Below are 26,143 nucleotides of genomic sequence, written 5' to 3' on the forward strand. Positions count from 1 at the left end.
ACAAGTATCCCCGGCCTCCGGGCAGTGTTTTTGCAGTAAGCAGCACAGAACCAAATGCATGTTTTCTAACAGCATCAACAAGTGAGCATGCACATACAAGAATTCTGCTCTTGTGGAAATATTTCTGGCTTTGTGGTGAGTCACAGAAATACCAGAGGAGCACAGGGGTGAATGCGCTTCACTTACACTACGGTACAAGCCTCTGCACTACGTCTGATGAGTGAGAGATGAGTGTTGTGGGTCACCTGAGGGAAAGGGTTTGGCAGCTCTCTATTGGACACAGCTCAGAAAAATAAATCTGAAGTCAAGAACAAGGGGAGGCCCAAGGTGTTTACAGAAGCTGGATGATCCTTGTGTGTACACAAGGAGGGGTACTGTTCAGGACGCACTGTAGTACATGTGTGTAGACACATACACACACACACAGGCATTTTCTGACTGCTGACTTCCTGATGTCCTCCAGAAAGGCTAATTTCCGTTGTATATTGAGCAATGTTTGTTGTTGGGCATTATCTAGACGACAGCCTGGTCAAAGGCTTCCCTCAGCTGCAATAAACTGTTCAAAAGTCTGTGCATATACACAACATACACACCAACACGCATATACACTAGAAACTAAAGGAAACACTCAATGTACATGAAAGCAAACTTCAAAAATATGTGCAGTTTTCTGATTTACATCCCAGAATTGACAGCCTTTTCCTTTTCCTCCCTGCATTTGTTCTTATCCAGTCACGGCCATAAGTTAGGGCGTGTTGATAGTTGTGTACACTCCCTTTACAAACAAAAAATTGTTGATCATTCTCCCTTGACGTTACAAAGTATAGTTTCAATAAAGAATAAAGTTTGGACTTTAACACAGCTCCCCTTAAACACAAATATTTTCTTCTCAAGATGTCAGACTTTCAGCCATAACGTAATGCACTCCTCTCGTTCTTTCTGTAAACACTCTGAATTGGAGCACACACATCAGTTTAACTGCACTTCTCCTTTCTTTTAAACATATTCTGTGGGATTGTAGCATGACGTCAGACAGACTGCCCGCTTGTAGGTCTCAGTTTTGTTTTGTTTTCCAGAGAAAAATGATTTGCTGTACTTTGGACAAACCTTCCAGCTTCTGCCATCTAAAAATCTACTTAAGCTTTAGATTTCTCTTAAGATTTCTCTCGATCTCAGACACAACATAGAATTCCAGCTCAGATACGACTATTAAACTTCATGTTTACTTCCACGGTCGCTGTACTGTATAAAAAACACTTCTTCACATTTCCCCTCTCCAAAGAGAACGTTTGTGAGCGTGAGGCGCTTTGTGTGTGGATCTGTGGTCTGTTAGCACAACCAGAATGGATCACTTCTCTGTCTCTGAACAAGGCTTTGCTGTTATTGTTTACAATGAACAAGGGAAGTGAGATGAGTGCAAAGACATACTTACATATTCATGCAAATACTCTTCCACAATAATCTATTTGGAGTGAAATGTCCCTTTCATAGAGCTGTTCATGCCTGCAGACTATTTTTACAATCATTGTGACCTCGAAAGAGTTTATCAGCAACTCTAATACTAACCAGTGGCATTAGAAAGAGCGCTCATTAGACCTTTTTAATACTATTGCCAATTAGGTACCTGACTTATAGCAAATAAAGTTTTTTTGATTCCATGTTTTACTACAAAACCCTTTTATCCATTAACTAAAGAACCTAATGTTATCAAATGTTTAATGCAAGAAGCCATATGAGAATTTCGCACCAGTAAAAAAGTAAAAGAGACCAGTATCTGGAGAAAAAAATTCAATGCCAGCTGTCAGTACTCACATTTTAAGGGGTACCAACTTGTAGTTGAATACCAAGCAGGCCTAAAATTAGGGATGCACCAATTTCACAGCCAAACACTGGTATTTTCTGAAATTCGCTTTTTTAACTGCCATTGACCTACTGGCAATTAAAATGACAGCGATGGCAGTGGCCGATGTTTTTCCATTGTGTCACAATATTTTTGCACAGGCTAAACAGCAGGGCTTAAGACTAACGTCGTCCCGTCGTCCTAGGGACAACAGAAAATTAGTTTGGGACAAGTTTTTTCTGGGACTCCTTTGGGAAGAAAGGAAGCTGGAAACTCACTATCAACACACCAGGGGACGCATCCTATTGTTTATCTGATAATGCTACATTGTGTATGAAAAATGTAAGTTGAAATCAGCGACCTAGTTAATGTTATCTCTTTGCGGCTGGTGGCCAGAAACTAACAGCTAACATGTTGCTTTGAGTTACATTATGATGCATTCAAGCTCTATTTAGTAAAAATGAGCGTTGGGCGACGGTAGATCGTGACGTTCTCATAATATACTCTGAGGTAGTACAGTAGTAGTACAGTAAAAGGAGAAGTTTCTTGATGTTTGCACAGCAATGTAAAATAGATTTTACAGAAGGACGATGTATTGATATATTATATACAGTGAAAAGGCTTTTGAGGCATTTAAAAAAAGTTTTTATGTGAAAGAAGATTACTTCTAAGGTTATTTCATAAATGTATATGATTGAACTTGAGCTCATTCAAAGATAGTGTAATAACAGCTTTAATTACTGTAAAAAGTTTAGTTATTTTTTTTATAATGAAGATTTCTTTATTTCCCTGGCATAACAGTTGAAATAAATAGCAAAAAAAATGAATATAATAAACAGCAACATAAAAAAACCCATTGGTACAGGCTATCAACCAAACTGTTAATTTATATATCTGTATTGGTGTTGCCCCAGAATCGCTGTATCCCAATCTAAAATGCAATGAAATAAAACTTCTGCCTTTCAAAGTGAGCTTCAACTGCACTGTGAGCTTTTGCCAACCAACAGCAGCCAAGAATAACTCATTGGGGCACAGCATGTCGGCATTTCTGTAACTCAACCCCAGTAATGTGGAAGACTAATATGGAAAACTTCAACTAGTATGTCTGATTCCCAAGACATTGGCCTGCCTGGGCACTCACTGAACATTTTCAATGAATGAAGTCATTTTGAAATCCATTTCTGAGGTAACACTAAGGAGGTTTTACTTCTCAATTTATACTAGAAGGAAACATGTAGAGAAGTGAATGCTGTCAGAGATGGGATATGACTAAAACATCACAAATGTGCCCACGCAAGCATGAGCAGATGCATCATTAAGTCAGGACATGCAATCCCACCACACAAACAACAAACCTCAAAAAAACATTCATGGTTTTGAAAATGAATCTTGGCAGACTTACCAATCTGGTCCTCAGGTATGAGTGACTCTATCGGGGGGTCCAGTTCGGAGCTCTGGCGAAGGTAAGCCTTCATCTGTGTCATAAACTGCCTGAGAGTCTGCAGAAAATCCATCCCTGAGGTGTGACAGCCTCGGTTCTCCTGAACAAAGCTGATGTAGTCTTGGACCAGGGAACCAAAATATGAGCTTTTGTCCCTGGACAGCTCAGCGATCCTTTTTACCGCCCGTCTCTCCGGGGTCATGAGGGAGCTCAGCATGCCGCTCACTTTGCGGAAGCGCCCCTTCAGGGCCCTGGGGAGGATGAAAGAGCCACCACCTAAGCTCACGCCGACCTTTCGCCTCCGAGCTTTTAAGGATGGACGGAGGCGCATCTCTAAGTCTGTCTCTAAACCGACCCCGTAGTCTTCTTCCTCGTCTTCTTCCCCATCCTCATCGTCGTCACTGCTGTCCTCCACTGGGTCTTGATGATTAAGGTGTCTGGACGGACTAGGGGCCAGTCCCAGGGAGAATCCAGGAGACTGGGAATATTCCAGTGAGTCAGAGGAAGAAGTAGACATGCTCATGTCACTGAGCCGCTGGCGTCCCCTCTCATTGGGAGTGGACGGACTCCCAGCGTTATTCTCCAGTAGTACATCAGCAGGGACAGCAGGTGGAGGCTGGCAGGGTGGAAGCTTGGCACGGGACAGAGCTCTGGCGATGGTCTCATCATCCAGCGCGATGTGGCAGCGGTGAGCTTCCAGATCAGGCTTCTTCGGCCTTGGAGGTGGTCGGTTTGAAGGCACAGGAATCGGCGAGCTGGCAGTTTTAGACGGGCTGCTGTTTTTCGCACCCATTGAAGGTCGAGCGGGTGCAGGGCGCCTGCTTGAGGACTGTTGTTGCCTTGCAGACACAACGACAGCCTCTGGCATGCTCTTGGGTCTGGCAGTGGCTGCTGGAGGTCCAGGTGGAGGTGGGGCAGGGCGCCGGCGCGGCATGGAGCGGGGGGGGGGGGAACGGGGGGGAGGAGGACGAGATTTGCCGTTCAGTTTGGTTTTATCCACGTGCTGCTCGCTACCTTGACTGCTAGTTAAAGGCTTCTCTGACGACGGCCCAACATTCTCTATGTTGTTATCGGACTTGGCAGCATGTGAAGGCGGGTCGTCCTCACAGCGGCGGTGCTGATGAGTCTGGAGAAACAGGGGGTTGACGAAGCACAAGGGACCACTGGAATGTCTTCTCTCCAGATGAAAGCAAGGTGGAGGCGCGTGAGAGCGTAGGGTCGGGGGAGCGCTGTCACAGTGAGCACCGGTGTGTCTCTGCTGTGACCCCTCGACCTCCCTGTTCCTGTTAGTCCGCTGGGGGCTGAGGGTACGGCTCAGAGGGCGACACGGACGAGGAGAAGTGCGACGCCTACTACACAGGGCAGAGTCCCAGAAACCTGTAACATACAGACACAGAAACATTAAGAGGCAAACATTAACTAACTTTAGACACACACTTCTCCTTGGACAAGGTTCAGAGAAAGGGTATGTCCTTGAGAATTAAAAGATCAGTTAAAGAAAAGCTGGAAAAAAAGACAAAATTCTCAACTATTTCTCACCAACAGTACAGACAGTCCCTTGAAGTTTTCCTAAGTTTTCTCTTTGCCTTTCTTTCTGCCTCGTTGTGTCTTTCTTCGTCTTGCTGGTGGCAAAAGCGTTGCGAGTTCAGCCCCGTGTGTCTTGGCTCCGATTCACTGAGTGCCGGCACACACCCAGAGACACAGAGAGGGAGTCACCCATGCTAATCACTTAGTGGGAGGGCACTAAACACAACACACGGCACTCAGTTCCAGTTCCTCCACTCCTTCTTCCTGCTCCGTTTTCCTCTCTCATGCTGCTTTCCTGTAGCTCCCCTAACCGAGTGGTTTCAGGACAATTTTCTGTTGTTAAATGAAGCTATCACTAAAAGCAAATCTTATATACACGACTTTCTGACTCTTCTTTTTCTTCATACTGAGAGTGCAAGTGTCCCATTACAGTGGAGGACATGTGCTCCCATTTTGATGGTCCTGTGTGCTGTTTTCCACTGAATCACTCCATTGTTTTCAACTATTTGGCAAGATGCAAACACACTCAGCTTTAAAAGCCACTTGAAAAGAAAGATTCTACTATCTTCAAGCATTAATATGAAGTTACAGCGCAATGATTCAACCAAACCGAATAGAGCAAGGCAACAAATTATGCCACTTCAAAATATCTTTTCAGGGACTGTAGCATAAGCTCAACTGTTGCCTCAGGCTAAAAATGGAAATGTTACTCTTGCATTTCTGCAGCAATAAAAGAAGCCAGGTCTAACGGTTTCATATGTCTTATAACAGGCCTGCTTCAAACTTTAGTGTGTCTGTGGAGTTTGTGCTGGTTCATGTGAGCAATGATCACCTGACACTGCAGAGTCTGTCTGAAAACTGTTGTGTCAAGTAGCTGACAAACAGCACTGAGCAAACTCTGCCATCGTATTTGCTGACAGGCTGCCAAGTCAACAAGGCAAATATCGGTCAATATCGATGTTTAGCCGCTAAATGAGTGCATGCTGGTGTGTAAGCATGCTAACGTTTGCTTATTTACAGCAGTAGTTTCTCAGATATTTAGTCATAAGCCAACGTAAATATACGAAACATATAGGGCTGTGAGTGTTAACGTGTTAATTGCGATGGGATTAAAGTCCGTCGAAAAGTGTTTTTGTTTTTGTTTTAATTGCGTTACTCGCCAGCCAACCTTCCTGTCTTTAGGAGGCTGTACTGGACTGAGTCTTAAGGCTAGAGTGATGATACTGGTATCATGTGAAAATGGACCTAAGTGATCCAGTGATACCAAGCATGTCATGGTAGCTTCTCATTCAGGGAGCCGAATAATACGCCAACGTTTGGCTAAATTTTAGCGACGGAAAAACTGCATGGTCATTTCACAGGGGTCGCTTGGACTCTGACCTCAAGATATGATAATAAAAATGGGTTCTGTGGGTATCCATGAGTCTCCCCTTTACAGATCGGTCCACCTTATAGTAGCCCCATGCAGGGTTTTTTTTTTTTTTACTGTCATTTGATTCCTAATCAAGATATTCTGCTGAGAATTGCTTTACCTTTTCAATATGGACTTCATACTTGTTTTGTAATGCAAAATAATTTAATTAAAAGCATACAGTTTAAAATAATATTATTAAAAAACCTGCAGTTAAAAAATGTTATTAACTGCGAATAACTATTGAAATATCTGCATTAACACAATGAAAAATTAATCGTTTGACAGCCCTAGAAAAATTCAAACATTGACCTGATTATTGTGCTAGAATTAAGTTACTAATCCTGAAGGGGACATAAATATCTGTGCAAACTTGATGGCAATCCATCCAACAGTCCTGACATAGTATGTTGGTCTTGACAGAAGTGGTAGAATGTCCCATCAACCAACTTTTCTATTCCTAGAGTCACGCTGTTAGTTCAACTAAAGACACAAAGTCCCACTCTAAAATGAGTTTCAAAGTCACTGCAATATTCAGATGTCTCTGGTTCTGTTTGTAACATGTGTTAGCGTTTCACATGCGCGTGCTAGGATTCCACAACATATAATATAACAGTCTGCTTTTTATCTTTAAATAGAAGCTTTCCAGTGGAGAGGGGAGTTTCCCTTTAGGACTGTCAGGGTAAGCTAGGAGGGGCTCACAAGCTGCTTCTCTCTCTCCTCTCATCAAATATAAGAACTGCAGTGCAAAAGCCATTACAGTGCAGGCTGACACCCACTTCTACTCACAGGAATGTCAACATGCAAATACAAAAAGCAGCTTCATGTCTGTCAGTAGCTGTGACACAATTTACTCCACAAATTATGTTAGAACTCATACTTGAAAGCTTTGTGTGCTTTCATATATGTCTGAACCTGGTGTGATGGTATGTGTGTGTGTGTGTGTGTGTGTGTTTAGACAGTGCACGGCCTACTGAAGCTTTCCACTGGCCACTCCCTTCTCCCCCACACTAAGCACTGAGCTATGTAGTAGGCTTCCACTGTAGGGAGCTGACTCACTGCAGATTCACAGCAGCTGAGCCGAGAATAACTTGACAGAGACGTAGTGACTTAATGTGCTGTGAAACCAGAGCTGAGTGGTCAGTGTGAATTGACATAGAAAAATAAATAAAACCAGTGCTGTTTTTCTCTCTTTGCATGCCTGACTGTTTGCATGATATAGCAGGTGGGGCACTTAAAATAAGGCACAATGGCAACACTAGCTTTAAGAGAATGTGGTGTTAAACTACAATAAAAGTCTTTTACGGTCCACTCTTGTACACTTCAGCCACAATACTAAATGGTAATGTCTAAGAAATAGTTCATCTTGTCCAATAAACCTATAAACCTATGATTTTTTTGCGCAATTCAGCATGTTGTATCGGCATCAGAGAAGGCGGAGCCTGTCAGTAAATGATATTAATCTGTTTGGCAGTGCAGCTTAATGCACAATGGGAGAACCTGAAGTGAGGAATGTAAACAAATAGCTAAAGTCAAGAGGGCATGAGATCATAACAAACTCGTTATACCAGGTACAATTATTTTTTTAGCCATTGAGCTCTTCAGCAGCAACTTTCTGGAAAGGCGTGGGCGACGTGAGGTGCAAAACCATCAGCATTTGTAGTCTCTAGTTCCTTGATGTGGGTTTATAAGTCAAACTTGCAAAACTGCCAGTATAGCTTCTCAAGAAGTGTTTTACCACAGAATTTCAAACAATGACATAATAAATGAGACTACCTGCTCCGAGCTGAGCCACCTCCTCCAGATCTTTCTGGGTCTTTGCAGATGCAATGGCCTCTGGGAGTTTGAGTGTGAAAGGCAGGACATCCCTAAGTGAGAGATCGACAGACAATAAATGTGACAGCAAAAAAAAAAGCATTAGAAATACACTATAAGAAAGGATCAAAACCTAAAAGGTGCTGCAGCAGTCAGATGAATTTGCCTGCTTGGGTTTAGCTCTAAAATGGTAAATCTGTGTTCAAGTTAATGATTCTGTCTCGTTAACTCTGCTTTATGATCAGGTTATATTGCACATTGTCCTCATTTGACAGTGATATGCACTAACAAAAGTCATGATACCATAATTCTACACACTGGCATACAGAGAAGTGAAAACGCTTTCAATCATCACTAATATAAACATGCTGACCAGAATTTTGTTTGCACTAGAAAGCCATGGATATGAAGATGTTTGCAGTCATCTCTTTAGCCAAAACAAGTGTTGTGGTGGGTGTTGCTTGCAGCACAAATTCCCTCTATTTCCTTTGTCTGTTGTGTTAAGTTCTTTGTATGTCTGGGTCTCCTGAGCTAAAACAAGAAGTGAGAGCCTTGGGCACTGAGAGCTGCTTGCTTAGTCAACAAACATTATTTTCATCCACGGAGTTTCCATCCTCAACTCACCCTCTCATCACAGAGCAAAACACAGAGAAGCCGGGGGTGTGATGGATGCATAAAACAAATGGTGGTTTGTTTACCTGCTGATACAGTAGAAAGCCACCAGGCGAAACAGATCTGCAAAGCTGATCCCAGATCCCTCAAGAGAAAACGCTGCAAACAAATGAAATGCGCACAGACTGAGTTACAAATCATAAAACGAAACTCAATGAGATGTCATTTCTTACAAGGAAGTTTTATTGATTTTACTTACGATGGAAACACATCACAGGTGAGCTTTGGTACTTCAACAAATAAAACCACACACAACCTGGAGCTGTCACACTTACCTCAAACTAAATATATTATAACCCCCAGTATTTTGGGGACATAAAGACACCGACTTAGCATACTGTTGCAAGCTAACCTAATCTTAGCTCTATGCTTGAAGTTGCAGGTTGGCTGATAGGTGGATCTTTTGATATTACTTTCTGAAATCGGTTGGTAATAGCTAACGTAAGCAAAGATTCTATTTCGTTTTACAGGAAGGAAACATGATTGGATTTTGATAGAAAAATACAAAGACATTGATGTTTTTGCTAAAGTTTGCATATATTGTCAAATGCGTGCACAGTTTGACTGGAGGTGTGCTATAAAGGCATTTTTCATTTTGTCTTAATTTTATCAAGTAAATAAAGGACTGATGATTTGTACCTTCAGAGAAAAGCATTTTTTTGAAAGTTAAGTTCAAACTGTGCATTACTTAAATAGCAATTAGAGAGCAGCTGACCCACATCTAAAGTCCCCCCCCCCCCACCATGCGTCCTGTCATTTCAGCAGGGAAAATCCACAGCTGGTATGTCATCATACTTTGGCAATGTCACAACTCCATGACTAACTCCCGACACTGAAACACAGATTTTCAGAATATGACTAATTACTGTAAGCTTACAAGCACACAAATTTACAATACTGAGTCATATTGTTCACCACTAGAAAAACAAGTCATTCTACTGCTTGTCCAGTGTAACTTAAGTCACACATTCATAGCTGGCTAAAGTTTGATATCTGTTCAATGTGACTCCCGAGGCAGTGCAAACAAACATGTGACTGTGACTAAACGTTGGCTGTGGACATTAGCTGAAGATAAATGCATTATCAGCAAACTTTTCAGAAGTCATGGAGATGTCAAAAGATCTGGGGCTGAGTTCCTGCAGCCACATTACGTCAACGGATCAACATGTCATTGCTTTATACCAGCAATTTAGTGAGACATTCACAGCTAATTAACAGTAGGAATCTTTGAAATCCACACTGAGGCTGCACAATATTTTGACAGATATTGCTATGTGAGTCGCAATTTTAGTGTAATGCCCCTGTTTTGCATTTTAACTGTAAAAACATATATGAATTGGGTTCTGTACCAAGCAAGCATGTTCCCTTCATTTGATAATATGACACATTTTGCCATTATCCAAAAAATTCACCTGTTGTGATTTGAATGTTGCACCTGGCCATATTGCGATTTTGATTTGAGTAGTCCTCACACACACACACACACACACACACACACACACACCCACACACACACACACACACACACACACACACACACACACACACACACAGGTCAATGTGACATCTCTCAGGTCACAAACTCTCATTTCTCATTTGTGTGGGTTTATCTTAGTACACAACATGACAGGAAATGACATCTTTAATTCTCTGATTTAAAGTACAGTGTAACTGAAGAGGCGGTTGTGGGTTAATAGGACATCATCAGGGGACCAAAAAGGAAACTTAAATACCCCAATTTGTGCCATTACAACTTCTGAGTCAACAAGAATTTACGTTTTCAAAAAAGCACATGGCTAACTGAACTATTGCTTATTGAACATATTATGTATGGTGCCAGATTCTGCAGCAAATACCAAAAATTGGCAAAGTTTTTCAGATTATCTGACCATCAATTTGAAATTATATGTGATTCTCAATTTATTTGACAAAATCTTCAGTAATTATTTTTATCTTGATACTGAGATCCCAAACCATCCGGTACTCCAAGTACAGCCATTAAGGGATTCTTTGCTGATTTTCAACCAGCTTTGTAATATAACAATGTGGGTAATATGTGTAAATGTACTGTGGTAAACTTCCCTCCATCTAACCAGAGCTCAGATCTCCCCACGCATCTCCCAGCTCCCACAGAACATGTTATCCAGCAGATTTTAGCTGGTGCTAGGGCTGTTGCTCAAACTACATATTATACTTCTGCATTTTCTTATGCCAAATATAAAATATGAATAAAGATTCTGTTATTATACTGTCTATTTTTCTTTTTCTGTTGTTTAAAATACCTTTAGTAACATATTTTAGAGCAGTGTTTGGTAGTACAAGAATTTGTGAACTGAGCGCCATCCTGTATTGTTAAACAGTGGCTGAAACAGTGAAACAAAGCAATGCTGATAAAATATGAACCAAGATTATTTTACTGTGCAGTCCATTTTTCCCCTAAAATGTTTTCATAAACACAATTTAGCTTTCCTGTGTCAAAAAAAACAGGCTTGCGTTACATCATCCACCAGTGGGAGTGTTCATTAATGTGGTGCTGTGCAGTGCATTCTGGTAGATGGAATTTAATGCCAATGGGAGTCAAATTTAATACCAATTTCACAATAACGAAAATTTAAGAAAAAAAACAAACCCACATCAATTCCTTTTATTTAGGAACAATTTTGTCCAAATGTTTATAGTATCATAAATGCAACTTTTCTGGTGAAGTTAAAAAGTTGGATGATCCACTTAAAATGTAAAATAATAATAATAATAATAATATTAAAAAATTAAAACCTCAAGTGTAACACATGGAGAACATATTATTATAAAAGTGTCCATTGGGTTTGCCTGGAAAAAACAAATCATCTGATTGGATTGGTACGTGTGTTGCTGGTTCCTCTATCCTTATGTGCATGATAGTTTTTTGAGAGGGATTCCAGTTATTATTTAAAAGTTAATCAATTCTAGTAATTTTTAGATTTCATAACACAGTCAGAAAAAAAACAATTAAGAAAATCCTGTTGTTTTTTGTTTGTTTTTTTTTAGCATTTTTGAGACTTTTGACAGATCAATTTAGGACATTTTAATACTAATTAAGGCCATATCTTTTGATTAATGAATTCAAAGTTTTTCAAGACTTTTTAAGGATCTGCAGAAACCCTACTTACATGCTTTCTACCTCTTGAGCAACAGAAAATGCCACAGCTCTAAACCTCTGTTCTCTCTGGACATGTAGCACCAAAGTCAAAAGAATTTGTGTCTTTCTATTGCATGGGCAGCCTATATTTATGAAAAGACCATCTTTCGAGCGCTGAAAAACTTCTTAAAAACAAACATGTTACTTACTGTACTGGCTTTCTCTGACAGGGAAGTGGCTGATGGGAGTTCCTGACTGATCCTCCTTTAGACGCACAGACAGAACCTTTCTCTGCAGAGCGGCTGACTTACTGACCAAGAACACCTGCAACATACAATCAGAAATAAAATGCAATCTTAGATAGCAGCTATTTGCTTCCCAGCATCGACCTATACTTTGTTAAATTTTGTCAGAAATGTTTTAGTGACACACTCACAAAAAATATTATTTGGAAGGTTATTCTCTTAATTTTTTCAACACAATTCACAATTATCAAACACGACAAGCATCAGAAGAAAGGTTCTTGCCACTAGTGTTGTAGTACTCAAGATCGGTCTTGGTCTGGAGAACACTTTTAGAAGGTCTCGGTCTCGTCTCAGAACTGCATGCATTTTGACTCGGTCTTGTCTTGGGCTCAGACATAGCGGACTCCGGGTTTTTAACCGAGACCGGTCGAGACCACAACGGATTTATTTGTTATCATAATGACTGTGATTGGAGGTAAAACTTCCTTCTTCAAATCCAGCCAATTACAGCTCAGTCAAGTCTTGGTCTCGGTTAGTATAGACCTGACTACAACACGACTTGCTGGCCATAAACAAGTATGATGAGGAGAACAGTTGTGTACAGAGCCATGGTCAGCTGGAAAGCACTGACGGTGTGTATCGTTCAAGAGATTATTTAGGATCATTTCCAAAATTCTGTTAATCTGATCAATGAAGTATTTCTGATTCTGATTCTGAAATGTGATTAAACCGTAATCCTGTTTTTAGCTAAATTTGTATGTATGTAATGTATGTATTTTGGCCCCCGGAGGGAATAGCCAGTGCTTATGCCGGTGATAATGGGGATCCAAACAAAGAAAGAAAAAAAAGGATGGTGACGCTCTCACCCCAGGCGGCTGTGTGAGCAGGATGTGACTGGCCTCCTCTTCACTGACTGCCAGCAGCAGCCACACCGGGTGGGTTTGAGTCAGCCTGTCCAACACGCTCATCCTCCTTCGCAAGGAGTCGTACCCAGAATCCCTTTCACCCCCCACCCCGCCACAGTGGGAGGCCTGCAGGTAGACACCACTCACTTCACTCTCCAGCCTGGCAGAGCAACACAGAGATGGAGAGTCAAACACTTTTGCCATCTGCTGGTGGAGATAAGCACCAATGTGTGTGGAGGCATTTACAAATACTGTTGAAGGAATTTAAGAGAATGCAAAACAATGCACAACAAGCTGCAACACGTGACGACGCTCAGCAAGGTAACATGTCTAGAAATTATAGGGAATAAAAAAACTAGGCAGACTGCTGAACATTTTAAAGGTAAAAAGATGTGTTGAAAACGTACCCTTGTAGATCAATGGGCTCCTTGTCAACTGCTGGGGAGGTCTGAACCATCTCTCTCTTCAGCTCCCCAATCTCCAGTGCAAATGTGTCAATCAGCTGGCAGAGGACAGAATGAGAGATTTTGACTGATGCAGGAATAAAAGAAGGAGAAGAGAAGGGGGAACAGCAGTAAACGAAACCGACAGCATTGCTCAAGCGTAACTTAAGAAACAGAGACTGGAGGACGGAGGGACTTTATTGGTCACATCCAGAACAAAGAGGCAGGATAACCGTTAGTCATTTTTCCTGTGTGTGGAGTTCATTTCCTATAAGCAGGAAACAAGGAGACAAAGCATTTTCCCCTAAAAAAAAAGAAGAAAAAAATAAAAGAAGAAAGCAAGATGAAATATTCTGTCGTACTGCAGAGATGCTCATTCAGCTCTTTGCCAAATGTGTCGTCACTTGTATGATACATAAATATCTGGAGAACTCTGTGCGGCAGGGCTTAAAAGACTGTAACTCTCATATCATGCTGGACAGTTTCAGTGTGACAGAAATAACGGTCATCATCTAAATCTATGTTTAGCAATAATCATTCAACACAGTTGAAATGAAAGTACATCTAATCTTGACAATGCAGGATCATGTCTTTGTACTGTATTTCGTTTTAGCCCACAACTATTTCGGGCTTGAAATACTGATGACATAGTTATGTTTCACAATTTCTTATACCAACCACACAAAGCATAACACAAACTCCTGTGGTTGGCTGTCCTATCCCACTGACATTCATTTCTGTTTTTAAGGACAGAGGAGAACATGAACAGGGGGTGAATGTTATCATGGCTTTGGGGCTACAACTTGGCTTTTTTGGTGCCTATTTTTGTTTACATTTTGGCAAATTGGCACCATTAAAAGTATGCCAAATTAGCTATTAGCAGTTTCTGTCTGCAATGTGTCCATGGGTGTACAGAAGGCTATCAGTGAATTACTTTGAAATTGAAGAAAACATAAAAACATGATGATTCTTAGGCAACTTCTGGACGCTTTTGATATAATAATGTACAGGGTTCCCACATATTTTTACCAGTAAATCTTTTTAACAATTTGAAACTTGGAGTAACATCACTTTTCTTGTGCTGTTTTCAGATGCCTTTCACAGGTATTTAACTTAACAACTTAGTAAGAAATAGTCTACAAATGACAAGAAATTGGTAGATTTAGAGAATAATTTCTTTTAAGCTTGAGGAAAATGTCATGGGAAAACTCTATTTATAATGATTTATAATGATTATGAATATTTATAATGATGACAATAATGTTACATTTTTTAAGCACTTTTTACAGGTCATTTTCTTCTTTTTTAAAATATTTTTATATTTATGTATTAAAACAAACTTTCAGGTAATTTACTTGTACTTTTCACATTTTGTTTTTTTTTTTGCAAATTTTTGTGTTACGTTTATTTGATCAGGTTTCAAAGGGTAAGTAGTTTAAAGCAATACTTTACCCATACAACGACCATTTGTATATGAATGAGTTATGCTGTGTTCCCTTAAATTTAAAAAAAGAAAAGAAAATCTGGTTCTTCTCCCATGCTTCCACAGACAATGGTGAACATACAGATTTACTGATTGATTCAGGACATCATTTAACAACAGCAAAACTATATCAAATCAGTTTAAAAACTAACAACTTGTGCAGTATAATTCCAGTAATATACTCATTACTTCCCAAACACATTCATTTTACTAAAAAAAAAACTTGGTATTGGAATCTGGTTTTGAAAAGAACAGTTTCACTTTCATTTCCGTTTGAACTAGTTACGTTTTAGCAAAATTGCACGCATACAAAGTTTTATTCTGTGGGTGAATAGAAATAGGTGAGCCTATATATCGATCATATGGCACCATAATGAGGGTCTTACGTCAGTGTGCTAAGCCAAAAAAAGATGGGCATTGTAGCAAAATTTTAGCATGGCATATGAAATGGAACACCTTTGTTTGGACTACGCATACAGCAGAAACAAAACCATAATGTTATTGGGTCTGGGTACAGGTGTAAATACAGTACAATGTATTTTGCTTAACATTTGACATGTATTAGGATTCTAGTGAATATATTTTAAATGAGAGATTCCTAACCGATGACCACAGATTTTGACATGTTTTGTGTATATATGATATTATTTTCAATACATAACACTACAGATAATATACAAAACTATACAATTATCCCAAATAGAGAACACAATAACTGCACAAAGTTTGTGTAAGATGCAAAATTTGAATGAATTTTGAGCAAATTATTTCATGTGAAAACTGCATAAAAGACGAGGGTCACTGGTATTTTTTAGTTAGTTAATATAGGATTCTAAATTAAAGAAATACTGAGATATAGCCTAAAGTTTTTACACCCCTTATACTCAAGAAGACCTCGCAACCTCTCCATCAAGCTTTGGCGACCCCTAGAGGAGGTCAGGACCCCTAGGTTGGGAACCAGCTTTTCAAACATTGGCCAAAACAACATGAATTTTAAACTTTTTTTAAAACTTTCAAGTAATTCCAAATTATTTCCAGACCTAAACGCTGTTTTCTCTCATTTCTTAATTTTTCCTGGAATTTCATGACAGTGGGAACCCTGGATGTCATGGGAAACCTAAGTCTCACCAAATCTAAAACTATGTGTATGATATCTCTGTGTTCAGATCAATAGTTTTGACACAAATTGCAGCAATTTGGTTTAAGTATTTAATTGCCTCCATGAGCTGCGTGTCAAAATCTATGCTGCTGCTGGAACTGATGACTGCGCAGCCAAATCAGCGGGCCAAACAAACAACAACCAACTTCCTGTTGTTTTCTAAAACACCTGCATGGACCTGTCCCTTTCACCTCATGCAGCATCTCTGCCTCTCCGACTTCACGCCCCCCCTTCAACCCTCCTGCTCACAATCTGACAACCTTTGGTGCAGAGTAAAGAAGATATGAGAATACAATCTGACAGAATGTATTTCCTTATCAGCACAGTTATATGCAAATCCTCCCTCCAAAATGACTCCTCAAAAATAAGAGCTGAAAAACTACTCAGCTGCAAAAAGACTTCTAGCAGTTAATTGCTTTCATGTTGTTTTGGTTTTTTTGACCCGTTTCCACATTCCCTCATTCCACATTTTAGAACACTCCCAGGATTCAGAGCCTCAACCATCCAAGCAGATGTTGAAATTTGGATGCTTTACACTGATAATCTGGGTCAAACTGTGCAAACAAGATGGTTTTCTAAGGCCTATTTAGGTATTATATTGTTGCATCTGGCCACAGAGCACAACATAATGAAGACCAGATATTTTAAGACAATCAAGAAAAGTATGTCATTATCAATACATGGAAAATATGAGCTTTTTTGATGTCTGACAAGAAAAGTTTCTTGTTCTAACAAATTATTTACACGTTCTAACAATGAACAACTTATTTTAACAGAGAATTGTTAAAATCCTTTATAGTGTAGGCCTACAGTACACATACATATCACAATATCATCCATTACAATCAGTAACTGAAAAATCTTGCAATATTTCAACAAATGCATGAAGCAGAACTTAATCAAGACCTGTAGATGAACCATATTCCTTAATATTCATGTTTTCTCATTTAACCATGGCTTTCACATTTTAACAATATGTCGAGTTATCAAGTTATAACGCAATAAGTTTTTTGTTCCAGGTTGATCCCACCAAGATGCAGGACTGAACGCTGCAGGGTGAATTTCCCGCCTGCTGCCATTAGACTTTTTACTGACCTAAAATAACCATTGTTTTTAACTACTGCATGTTTATACATTGAAATTTGATACACTTCATAGTATTTATTATTATTGTATATATTTTTAGAATTGTATTGTTTTTTTAGTATTTATTATTTAGTGTTTATTTTTAGGAGTTTTTATTTTTTTTCTGTGGATAATTACAGATGTGCCTTTGTGTTCTGTGTGGTTGTGTGTGGTTAGCTGTGAATGAACCGCCGTAACAAATGGGATTTCCTGTGAAGGATTAATTAAGTATCTATCTTGTTAGAACTAGAAAAGTTTCTTGTTCTAAAAAGATACAGATATTTTTTTCTGGCATGGCAGCAATAAGTTTTCATAACACTCCACCCATGTAGTGTAAACACAAATTATTACACAGAAATACTGCTCTATAACTGAATCGCTTCTGCACCTGAAGCAATGTTGTCATTATACATTTCATCCAGTAGGAGGCATCCTTTTCCAAACTTTCCTCCAACAGCTGGGCTCCAGGCCCGACCGCAGTTACCACAGGGCCCTCTAATTCCCCCCTCACAGGACGGAGAGGAGCCAGCTCTGTTCAAGCCTCAGACTCTCTCAGCTTTATGTCAAGTCTAAACTGGATTATACAACATGAGTCAACAAGTTAGCTCCAATGTTACAGGAGCACTGAGAAATGTACAGTTTAAACACAGACTGAGGATGCTCAATTTGAACCATGGGGAAAACAGACAGGAATAACTGTTAGAGTCCAGCTGGAGAGACAGCCAGCACCCTCACACCGCAGTGTCATTTCTCCTTTCAAAAGCAGCAAGAACCCTAAAATAAGAAACTACAAACAGCTGAAGCATCAGTTTAAACTACAGCAATCCTACAGAGACTTGTTTTTGGGAAAAAGTGCTAACAGGGTGTCTACAGGTATAAACAAGTTAAAATGAAGACTGCTGGAGCTGGAGTCAATTTAGGGATAAAGGCAAGGCTGCATTACCTAACAGGCAAAACTGGCAACTACTACCTCAAACTCCAGGTTCACCACGTGTCACCCTGTTTGCAATCATTTGATGAATTGAACATTTTTTTGAGAATATGCACAACTAAAACAGTATCATCTGACATGATCTTAAAAGGTGGGTCCATGTGATATACAAGTGTCCCTGTGCCGTAATCGTGATCATGAGACTGATTATGTGAATGTTATTGAATGTTTATCACCATTGCTGCTTCAGTGAACTTCTACAACCACTTACTGTAACAAAAACTGAGGCACGTGTGATGGAATTAAGGTGGAATAGATGTAATGTTGTTCACAGTGTCTTTTGTGATTAATCTAATGTACATCACACACACACCTATGTACATGATAAGATGATATGAATATGATGTACTGAATTTTGGACACCAGGAAGATGAGCTGGTGTCACAGGCATCAGCTAATGGGGGTCCTTTTAAATAAATAAATAAATAAAATGTAATTTTAAGGGATAGTTCACCTGTAGTGCTCTTTATCAGTCTAGATTGTTTTGGTGTGAGCTGTAAAGTGTTGAAATATAACTGCCCCTTTAAGACCTTCATTACTTAATTTTTCTGCAGACGTGAAATTAATTCTGCTAAACTTTTGATATTGACCTAATTATGAAGTTGTTACAATAAGTTAAGTATATACTGTACATATGCAATACATAGCTGCTCATTTTATTCATGATTAATTATTATTTGCATTATGTGCTCAGTGTTCTGTAACAGGGGTTGTTCACCAGCATTCAGATGTTGCTAAAGTTCAGATGATATTTTCATGCAAACACACACTACTACTACATGTAGCATGGTGATGGATGTTCAAAACATCAGCAGGTTTATTTCTATTGTAGCCACCGTACTAGCCGTCATTATTTCCAATGAAAGGTGACGTAAGCGTGTTGTGTGAGCGATAATGGAAAGCTCCTTACACATGGAAGTGGCCACGTATGAGGGATTCCTGGAAGGTGATAGTCCACAATGTCACAGAGGATTTGTGGATTCTAAACTTCCAGATGATCCGCTCAAATTTTAAAGTTATGTGATGCAATAACACCTCTTGTAGTGCTTGCTGCATCATGAGGGAACCAGTTCCTACCAATAAGCACGTAGCCATAGCATCATGTGACCCATAAAAGCAAAAAAAAATGTGTTCCCATTGCAGGTTTGCAAAATATAGCTTTTTACATGCAAGTGTAAAATCTTGTAAGGGATAAATGGGAGTTTTTTCAAAATGAATGTGTTTCCATTTTATATTCATTTCAATTTGCCCAATGATGGTTAATGGAACCCCGCCTACTGTCACATCCTGTATTTGTATTTTCCTCATTTATGGCTAATTCTCTCTTAATTTAAAGCTTAGTTGAAACAATAAGTCATTGGCACCATCCGATAACTGATTCACAAACCATTACATTTGCATTTTAAATGGCATTTGACTTTTTTTTTTTTTTATGGCACAGGTAGATGGTAACGTCACTTCAGGACCTCATTTTCAGCACACAGGGGATGCACAAAACGAGAGCTAATTTTTTGTCCCTGGGCCATATAAAGGGTTTTTAATCTGACTATGGAAAGAAGAAGAATAGTTATTATCTTCTGTTAGGAGAATTCTATGAATGAAAATGGGGGACTAGAGCCAGAGCAGAAGATGTGGGAAATTCTTGAGAAATGAAGGTCAGTGAAAACGAGAGTTGCTGAGTGAATGTCTCTCGGCAGAGTGCCTTGTGGAGCTCTTATGGCGGCGCTGTGCAGACCTTATTTAACACTGATGACTTTAAGGGCACTAAACAACAAAAGTCCGATTTTGATCACCACTTTCACTTCTTGATTTCATTCAATCTGCTTAACACAGAGATGCAGTGTGTGTGTGTGTGTGTGTGTGTGTGTGTGTGTGTGTGTGTGTGTGCGGGTGTGCGGGTGTGTGTGTAGGTAAGTGATTCTCTGCATGGACTGCTGTGAAAGCCACGGATGGAGTCAATGGGAAACTATGTGTTTGGTTTTGACACACAGACACATACAGAGGGCACTTTCACAGGGTGAGTGAGGACGGAAAAAAACTGCAAAGGAAATTACAAAGCGCGACAACTTCAAGTGTTTGTCTCTTGGCTCACTGTTGACCCTGGTCCAAATCTGTTCCTTTTTTTTTTTTTAGCTTCTGGGTTTCATTTATTCATCCGTGCAAAACACTTAATTTGTCAAACAACCTGAATTAACAAAGAAGATGCAGCCAGGTGAACTTTGTAAACTTCTGCTGAGACACGGTGTGCGTCACAAGTGTTAGGTTCATTGATTGCTAAAATTTTACAGAAGAGCAAGATCCTTTCTCTAAAATTACATATTTTGTCTGTGTATATGCAGTGAGCGCGGCAGTAGATCCTTTACGTATATGCTGAAATTTATATGTTCCATGTTTACTTCTTTATGCCTATATAATCCAGATTAGCCCTGAGAAAGGGGTGGATGGTGTTATTTATGTGTTCCCAGGATCCTCTGTTCACCCAAATTTATAAGGCACATATTAGGAGCAAGAAAATGGCTCTTTGTTCCCAGGGTCTTATGCGCGCCTGTTCTATATAACACATAACGAAAACCTGAAAAATGGAGAAACATTGTACATATACTTCACTACATATATCCAACAGCTTTAGTTACTTTACAAATTGAGATTTTTCCATTAAAACCTCATGACTTTATAAAATATGATGTTTTGTTATAAATTAGATTATTAAACAGTTAATGTAAGTACAGCTGAAAGAGAAGTATATTACTCAATTATCTGATTTTCAGAAAAGTAATTGGCTATTTTGACAAACATTAAAGTTATTTCTTGAATAATTTTGTGTTTTTTAGGGTTTTTTCCTCCAAATTTATATATATATTTGAGTTTTGGGGGTCTTTTTAAAAATTTTTTAAAGAAATTCCATTTTTTTTATTTTTTAAAAACTTTTTGTCATATATATACTTTTTAATAATTTGGGGTTTTGGTTTTGTGTTTTATTTTTTTATTATTATTTATTATTTTTGTATGTTTTCTATATTCTTTTTGATACAACTGCAGTACATTTAGTGTCTAGTGTCTCAGCTGACTTATAACTAGTAATTAGCGAAATAGTAACGTTATCTTGCCAATCATGTGCTGCTCAGCATCAGGTTTTTTGTTTGGAAACAACAATTACCACCGAGCGATTCAGTCCAGCTGCAGCTATAGCAATTGCATTCTTGAGGTGTCGCATTTAGGGTGATGAGAAAGACAGACAAAAAAAAAACCTCTGACTCTGGCGATTTGAGGCAAACCATGCAACAGTTAGTTAGTAGCTGCCCCTACCTACAGTATGCTAAATACTGTTCAGTGGTGTTTAGACTTTTTATAAGCACTGATTGCTTCGCAATAATGAAATAATATGATGTAGAATCCCTCAAGTGAGTCTCGGTTTTGCCGGTTGGTTTCTGTTCGTCTTCCACTAAATGATGCATATGAAAGCAACAGGAAAACTTTTGATAAAAGAAGAGAGTCTTACAGTAAGCAGCTGTAAGGTCAAATTTAGAGAGCGTGTTGCTCAAGAATACTTCCTCTGGGTGGACACTAACCATCATGGAGGCTGAATCTGGGTTTTAAAGAGGATGAACAGTCCGCCTTATTATCAGTAAGCTTCCCCACACAGGGCAATAGTGACCTGGGCTCACACTGTTAAGTACATGGACTATGATATTTATCTATCATCTGTCCATTGCGGGACATGGATTATTTAAAAAAGGCTGATTTAAACAGCAGCAGCAGCAGCAGCAGCAGCAGAGAGGAAACAGATGCAGCTCATTATTTGTCCAAAAATAGACTGTTCTCCAGAAACTGAGCGTTTTATTAAAACAATAATACAGACATCTGGGACTGCATTAAATAAAGTGTTAGTAAGTGTTATTTTGGTATGTGAGTGAGAGATGCTTAGCAGCAGGTATAACAGCATGTATTGTGAGTGACTGTAGAAGAGAAAGAAAACAAGAGGGAACAGACTGCGATAAAAGAGAGGAACAGAGAGGGAGGGCAGAGAGACACTGAGACAGAGAGGGAGTTTTATTACTCTTGCGAGTGTGTTTGTCAGACTGCCAACAAGTGCAGCTGGCATTCTTCACTTCAGCACTCCTTCAATATATGGCAGAAAGAGAAGGAAAACTGTGGACAAGCAACTCCACTTTTATGTTTCATCAATCAATACTTTATTATATTTCCTGAATATGTGAAGGAAAGTGTTCAGTCAGAGGAAATAATGTGAGAGTTTGAAGCAAGCCAACAGGGTAAAATAGTCCCTGAGTGGATAAATCCATCAATTTTCTCTCTCTCTCTGTTTTCTTTAAGAAAAGTTCCCGAGAGACCAGACTGTTATTTTTGTAATTCAAATGTACTGTACAATATCAACAGGAATGTTTTTTACTAAATCAAAACTGATAAAACTAAAATCCTCAGAATCCTAAACGCGTTATTTGTTAATGTTTTTGTTGGAAAACAACTGTATATGAAATGACTGAAGATGGTCACTGCACCTGAATTTGGCTAATCAATAAATTAAGTGTTGACAATGCACAGGAGCTGGCTCGGGTCCGGCTTGGACAGAAACTGTGCAGGTTCATATGGGACAGGCCTGATTTTTTGGGCCCAATCTATGCCGTATGGCCACTTGGTACAAACTCCTGGAAAAATAAAGCCCCACTTTACAGCACAAACAAAGTGCTTCAATTGTTGCGCAGCTAAAACAGGAAAAGGACAGTGGTTTTGTTTTACCTGGTAGCTATCAGTAGCTATCCGCAGTTACCAAAGAGATCGCAATACAAGTTCTCTGAATAAAGTATCGCAGTAGTGGAAATGGCAGACGATGGAACAACTGAAGTAACTGTAGTACTTGCTAGGCTCAAAGGAAAACGTTGTCTGTTTCCACTTTAACTAAAACACCTAGGGGAAAAAAGTGGGCAAGTACATTTAATTTTAGCCAAAGTTAGATGTGGCCATTTCACCAGTTAGCTTCAATTAAAGTTTCACATGCTGTTGGTGAAAATGATACATTTCTTTATATAGCAGAAGATGTCAGACAGTTAGATTCTGGTCTTAACTACAATTTGACCAGAGATGTGGTCACTAGACTTTGGTTTTGTGAAGTGGTATAATCTGAATGCTCATGATTCAACCAAACTTTTGAGTTTTTTTCCTGTTCTAAACACTAAGCGCTGAGTCAGCCTTTCCCACAAAAACAGTTGGTATACAGGAAGTGATGTGTTTTGTCTTTTAAGTGATCTTTGTAAAGCCATCCGTCCATCCATCCATCCATCCATCCATCCACTCATCCATCCATCCATCTTTACCTTAAAGAAGCTGCCGCTCCTGTCTGTGAGGCCACTGGGAGGATTCTGGTTCATTGAGCTGGAGGCCATGTTGTCTTCCTGTCCGCTGAGTAGGGTTACTCGTGCGTCTGAGTGTGTGTTTACGTCTGAGACGGCGTCAGCAGGGACCAGAGCTCTGTGGGTCAAAAATAAGCTTCAGCCCAGACACTTCAGCTGTGGTGCAACCAGAGGAAATTCCTGCTTTGGCCACAGTCAGTAATTCGAAGGTGCTGGTCTGCAGGAATACTTCTCCTCCCCCCACTCTCTCCTCTGCCTTTCTACACATTCACCTCTTCTTCTTTCATTTTCTTTCTCCTCTGTGTTTGTTCCCCCTTTCCCTCGCCCCTTCATTTCCGATAATTGCCTCAGTCCTTTTAATCTCATTCCAATCCTCAGTTTTGGCCTGAACCTCCGTCCTCTCATTACCTGTCTCTCCTGTTTCCTCCCTCTCTCACATTTCTTTCTTCTTTTTCCTATATTTTCTTCCCATGTCCTGTGGAAAATGCTGACAATGCTGAAAGCTGAAATGAATTCAAAACCATTGCTAAAGATGCAGAAATGCAAAATAATGCATAAAATCTCTGAAAATCTGTCAGAAATTGAAGTTGAACTGCAGCTACTCATAAAGCTAATGGCTGAAATACATTGCTAGAAAAGCTGAAAGCTAAACTGAAATACTGTCAGAGGTGGAAGTTAAAATTAGTTTAAAAGTTCAAAGATAAATCGTTCATACTTTAAACAGCAAAAAAGGAAAACATTGAATAGAAGCTTTAACATCTTTAAAGGGCAACATTTTTTTGACGTTTTAATGGGGCTTTTTTTTAGCTAAAAATAAATAGTAGTCAACCAAAAAAGGTACAGAAGTATATTAATATTAGTAGTAGTCATAGTAGTGGAAGTAGTGGTACTAGCAGTAGCAGCAGCAGCAGTAACAGCAGTACTAGTGGCAGCAGCAAAAGTAGTAGTAGTAGTAGTAGTAGTAGTAGTAGTAGTAGTAGTAGTAGTAGCAACAGCAGTAGTAGCAGCAGTAGTAGAAGTAGGAGTAATATTGCTGCTGTAATAGTCGTAGTTGTAGTAGCAGTAGCAGCAGTAATAATAGCAGTGCTAGCAGTGGTAGCAGCAAAAGTAGCAGTAGTAGTAGTAGTTGCAGGAGTAGAAGTCGTAGCAGTTGTAGTGGTAGTATCAGTAGTAGTAGAAGTAGTACTAGTAATAGGTAGTAGCAGTATAGTAGCACCAGTAGTCGTGGTCGAAGTAGTAGCAGTAGCAGTAGAAGTAGTAGTAGCAGCAGTAGTAGTAGAAGTAGTAGTACTAGTAGAAGTAACTGTAGTAGTAGTATAGTAGCACCAGTAGTCGTAGTAGTAGCAGCAGTAGCAGTAGTAGTAGTATAGTAGTAGCAGTAGTACCAGCAGTAGTAGAAGCAGAAGTAGTAGTATAGTAGCAGCAGTAGCAGTAGTAGTATAGTAACAGCAGTAGTAGTAGTAATAGTAGTAGTCGTAGTAATGGCAGTACATTATTAACTTTTAATCTTGTCCTCAGTTGCTGCTCAGTTGTCCATCTTTCCCACCAGAACAGAAGGTTTTAGGGCCTCTGTTTACGTCTCTGTCTGTTTCTCTATCATAATCCGTCCCTCCCCTCTCTTCATCTCTGTCTCACCCCTTTCTCTCTGGCCTGGCAACAACTGTTAGGGCCGCCCTTCCCCTCCTGGCAGAGGTTCACAGTCCTCTCAGACCAGGGAGATGCTCCATTCGTCCATCAGCCCCCATATGCCCTTTTATCTCAAACAGGAAGGAAGCCATCGCCCCCTACCATCGCCGGCTGAGGGGGAGGAAAGAAAAACACACTGACAAAGAGGGTTGGATCAGGATAGAACAATTTCAGACTATCAAATGTGAAACTATTTCTAAACGCACAGAATGTTTTTGTTCACACATTTAGCAAAATGGAAATGCCAGTAAAACTGAAAACTGCCCACTGTGGTGAGTGTTTAACAAGCCGCAGTAAAGACAATAACTGGGTCATGTCTGCAACAATCGCAAAAGTGCCATCGTCACTGAATTAAAGTTGTACTATTGTGGAATTTTAACTTCAGCAATAAATCCTGATCCACTGGCTGTTTTTATTGTCTCATTAAACAACAGACAAGAGTGTCTGGCCGAAATTATGCACGGGAAAATAGGCAGCGCAGCTTTTGTTAGCTATGCTACAAAATGATGGAATACCTTCCAAAAGCTATAAGAGAGGCGGGCCCTGTGAACATTTTTAAACGACAGCTGGAAAACTGTTTACTTAGTCTGGCTTCAATTGGTGAAATTCTTGTAAATATTATTTTATATCAATTCTTTTATTTTTACTTTTATTACTGGTCTCCGTACTTTTTACTTTGACTTTTATATCTTGATTATCACCACCTGTCTTTTGATTGTCAGAGCTTTTAGTGTTGCATTTTTTATTGTGAAGAACTTCAAGCTGCACTCCTTGTATAAAGTGCTCTATATATAAAGTGTATTATTATTATTTTATTATTATTATTATTACTTCATTATTATTATTATTATTATTGTTACTGTTTAGGTATATTCTCTATAGAAAAGAAGTCAAGTTTATTTACACAGTAACAATC

General features: G+C 39.4%; 1 protein-coding gene across 2 annotated transcripts in view; it reads right to left on the reverse strand.

The window, feature by feature from the left end:
- The window catches only part of LOC121941831 (ras and Rab interactor 2-like), a 41,598-nt gene that overhangs the window by 7,527 nt on the left and 7,928 nt on the right, over positions 1–26,143 (reverse strand). For both annotated transcript variants that reach the window (XM_042484722.1, XM_042484723.1), the window contains exons 2-8: positions 23,506–23,659; positions 13,382–13,476; positions 12,936–13,134; positions 12,034–12,148; positions 8,733–8,805; positions 7,996–8,087; positions 3,243–4,658 (exon numbers count right to left, since the gene is read on the reverse strand). In XM_042484722.1, the coding sequence (XP_042340656.1) occupies positions 3,243–4,658; positions 7,996–8,087; positions 8,733–8,805; positions 12,034–12,148; positions 12,936–13,134; positions 13,382–13,476; positions 23,506–23,574 (2,059 nt within the window). In that variant the 5' untranslated portion in view covers positions 23,575–23,659. The remainder of the gene's footprint in view (positions 1–3,242; positions 4,659–7,995; positions 8,088–8,732; positions 8,806–12,033; positions 12,149–12,935; positions 13,135–13,381; positions 13,477–23,505; positions 23,660–26,143) is intronic.

Source organism: Plectropomus leopardus, chromosome 4 (genome assembly GCF_008729295.1).
Source record: "Plectropomus leopardus isolate mb chromosome 4, YSFRI_Pleo_2.0, whole genome shotgun sequence".
NCBI lineage: Eukaryota > Metazoa > Chordata > Actinopteri > Perciformes > Serranidae > Plectropomus > Plectropomus leopardus.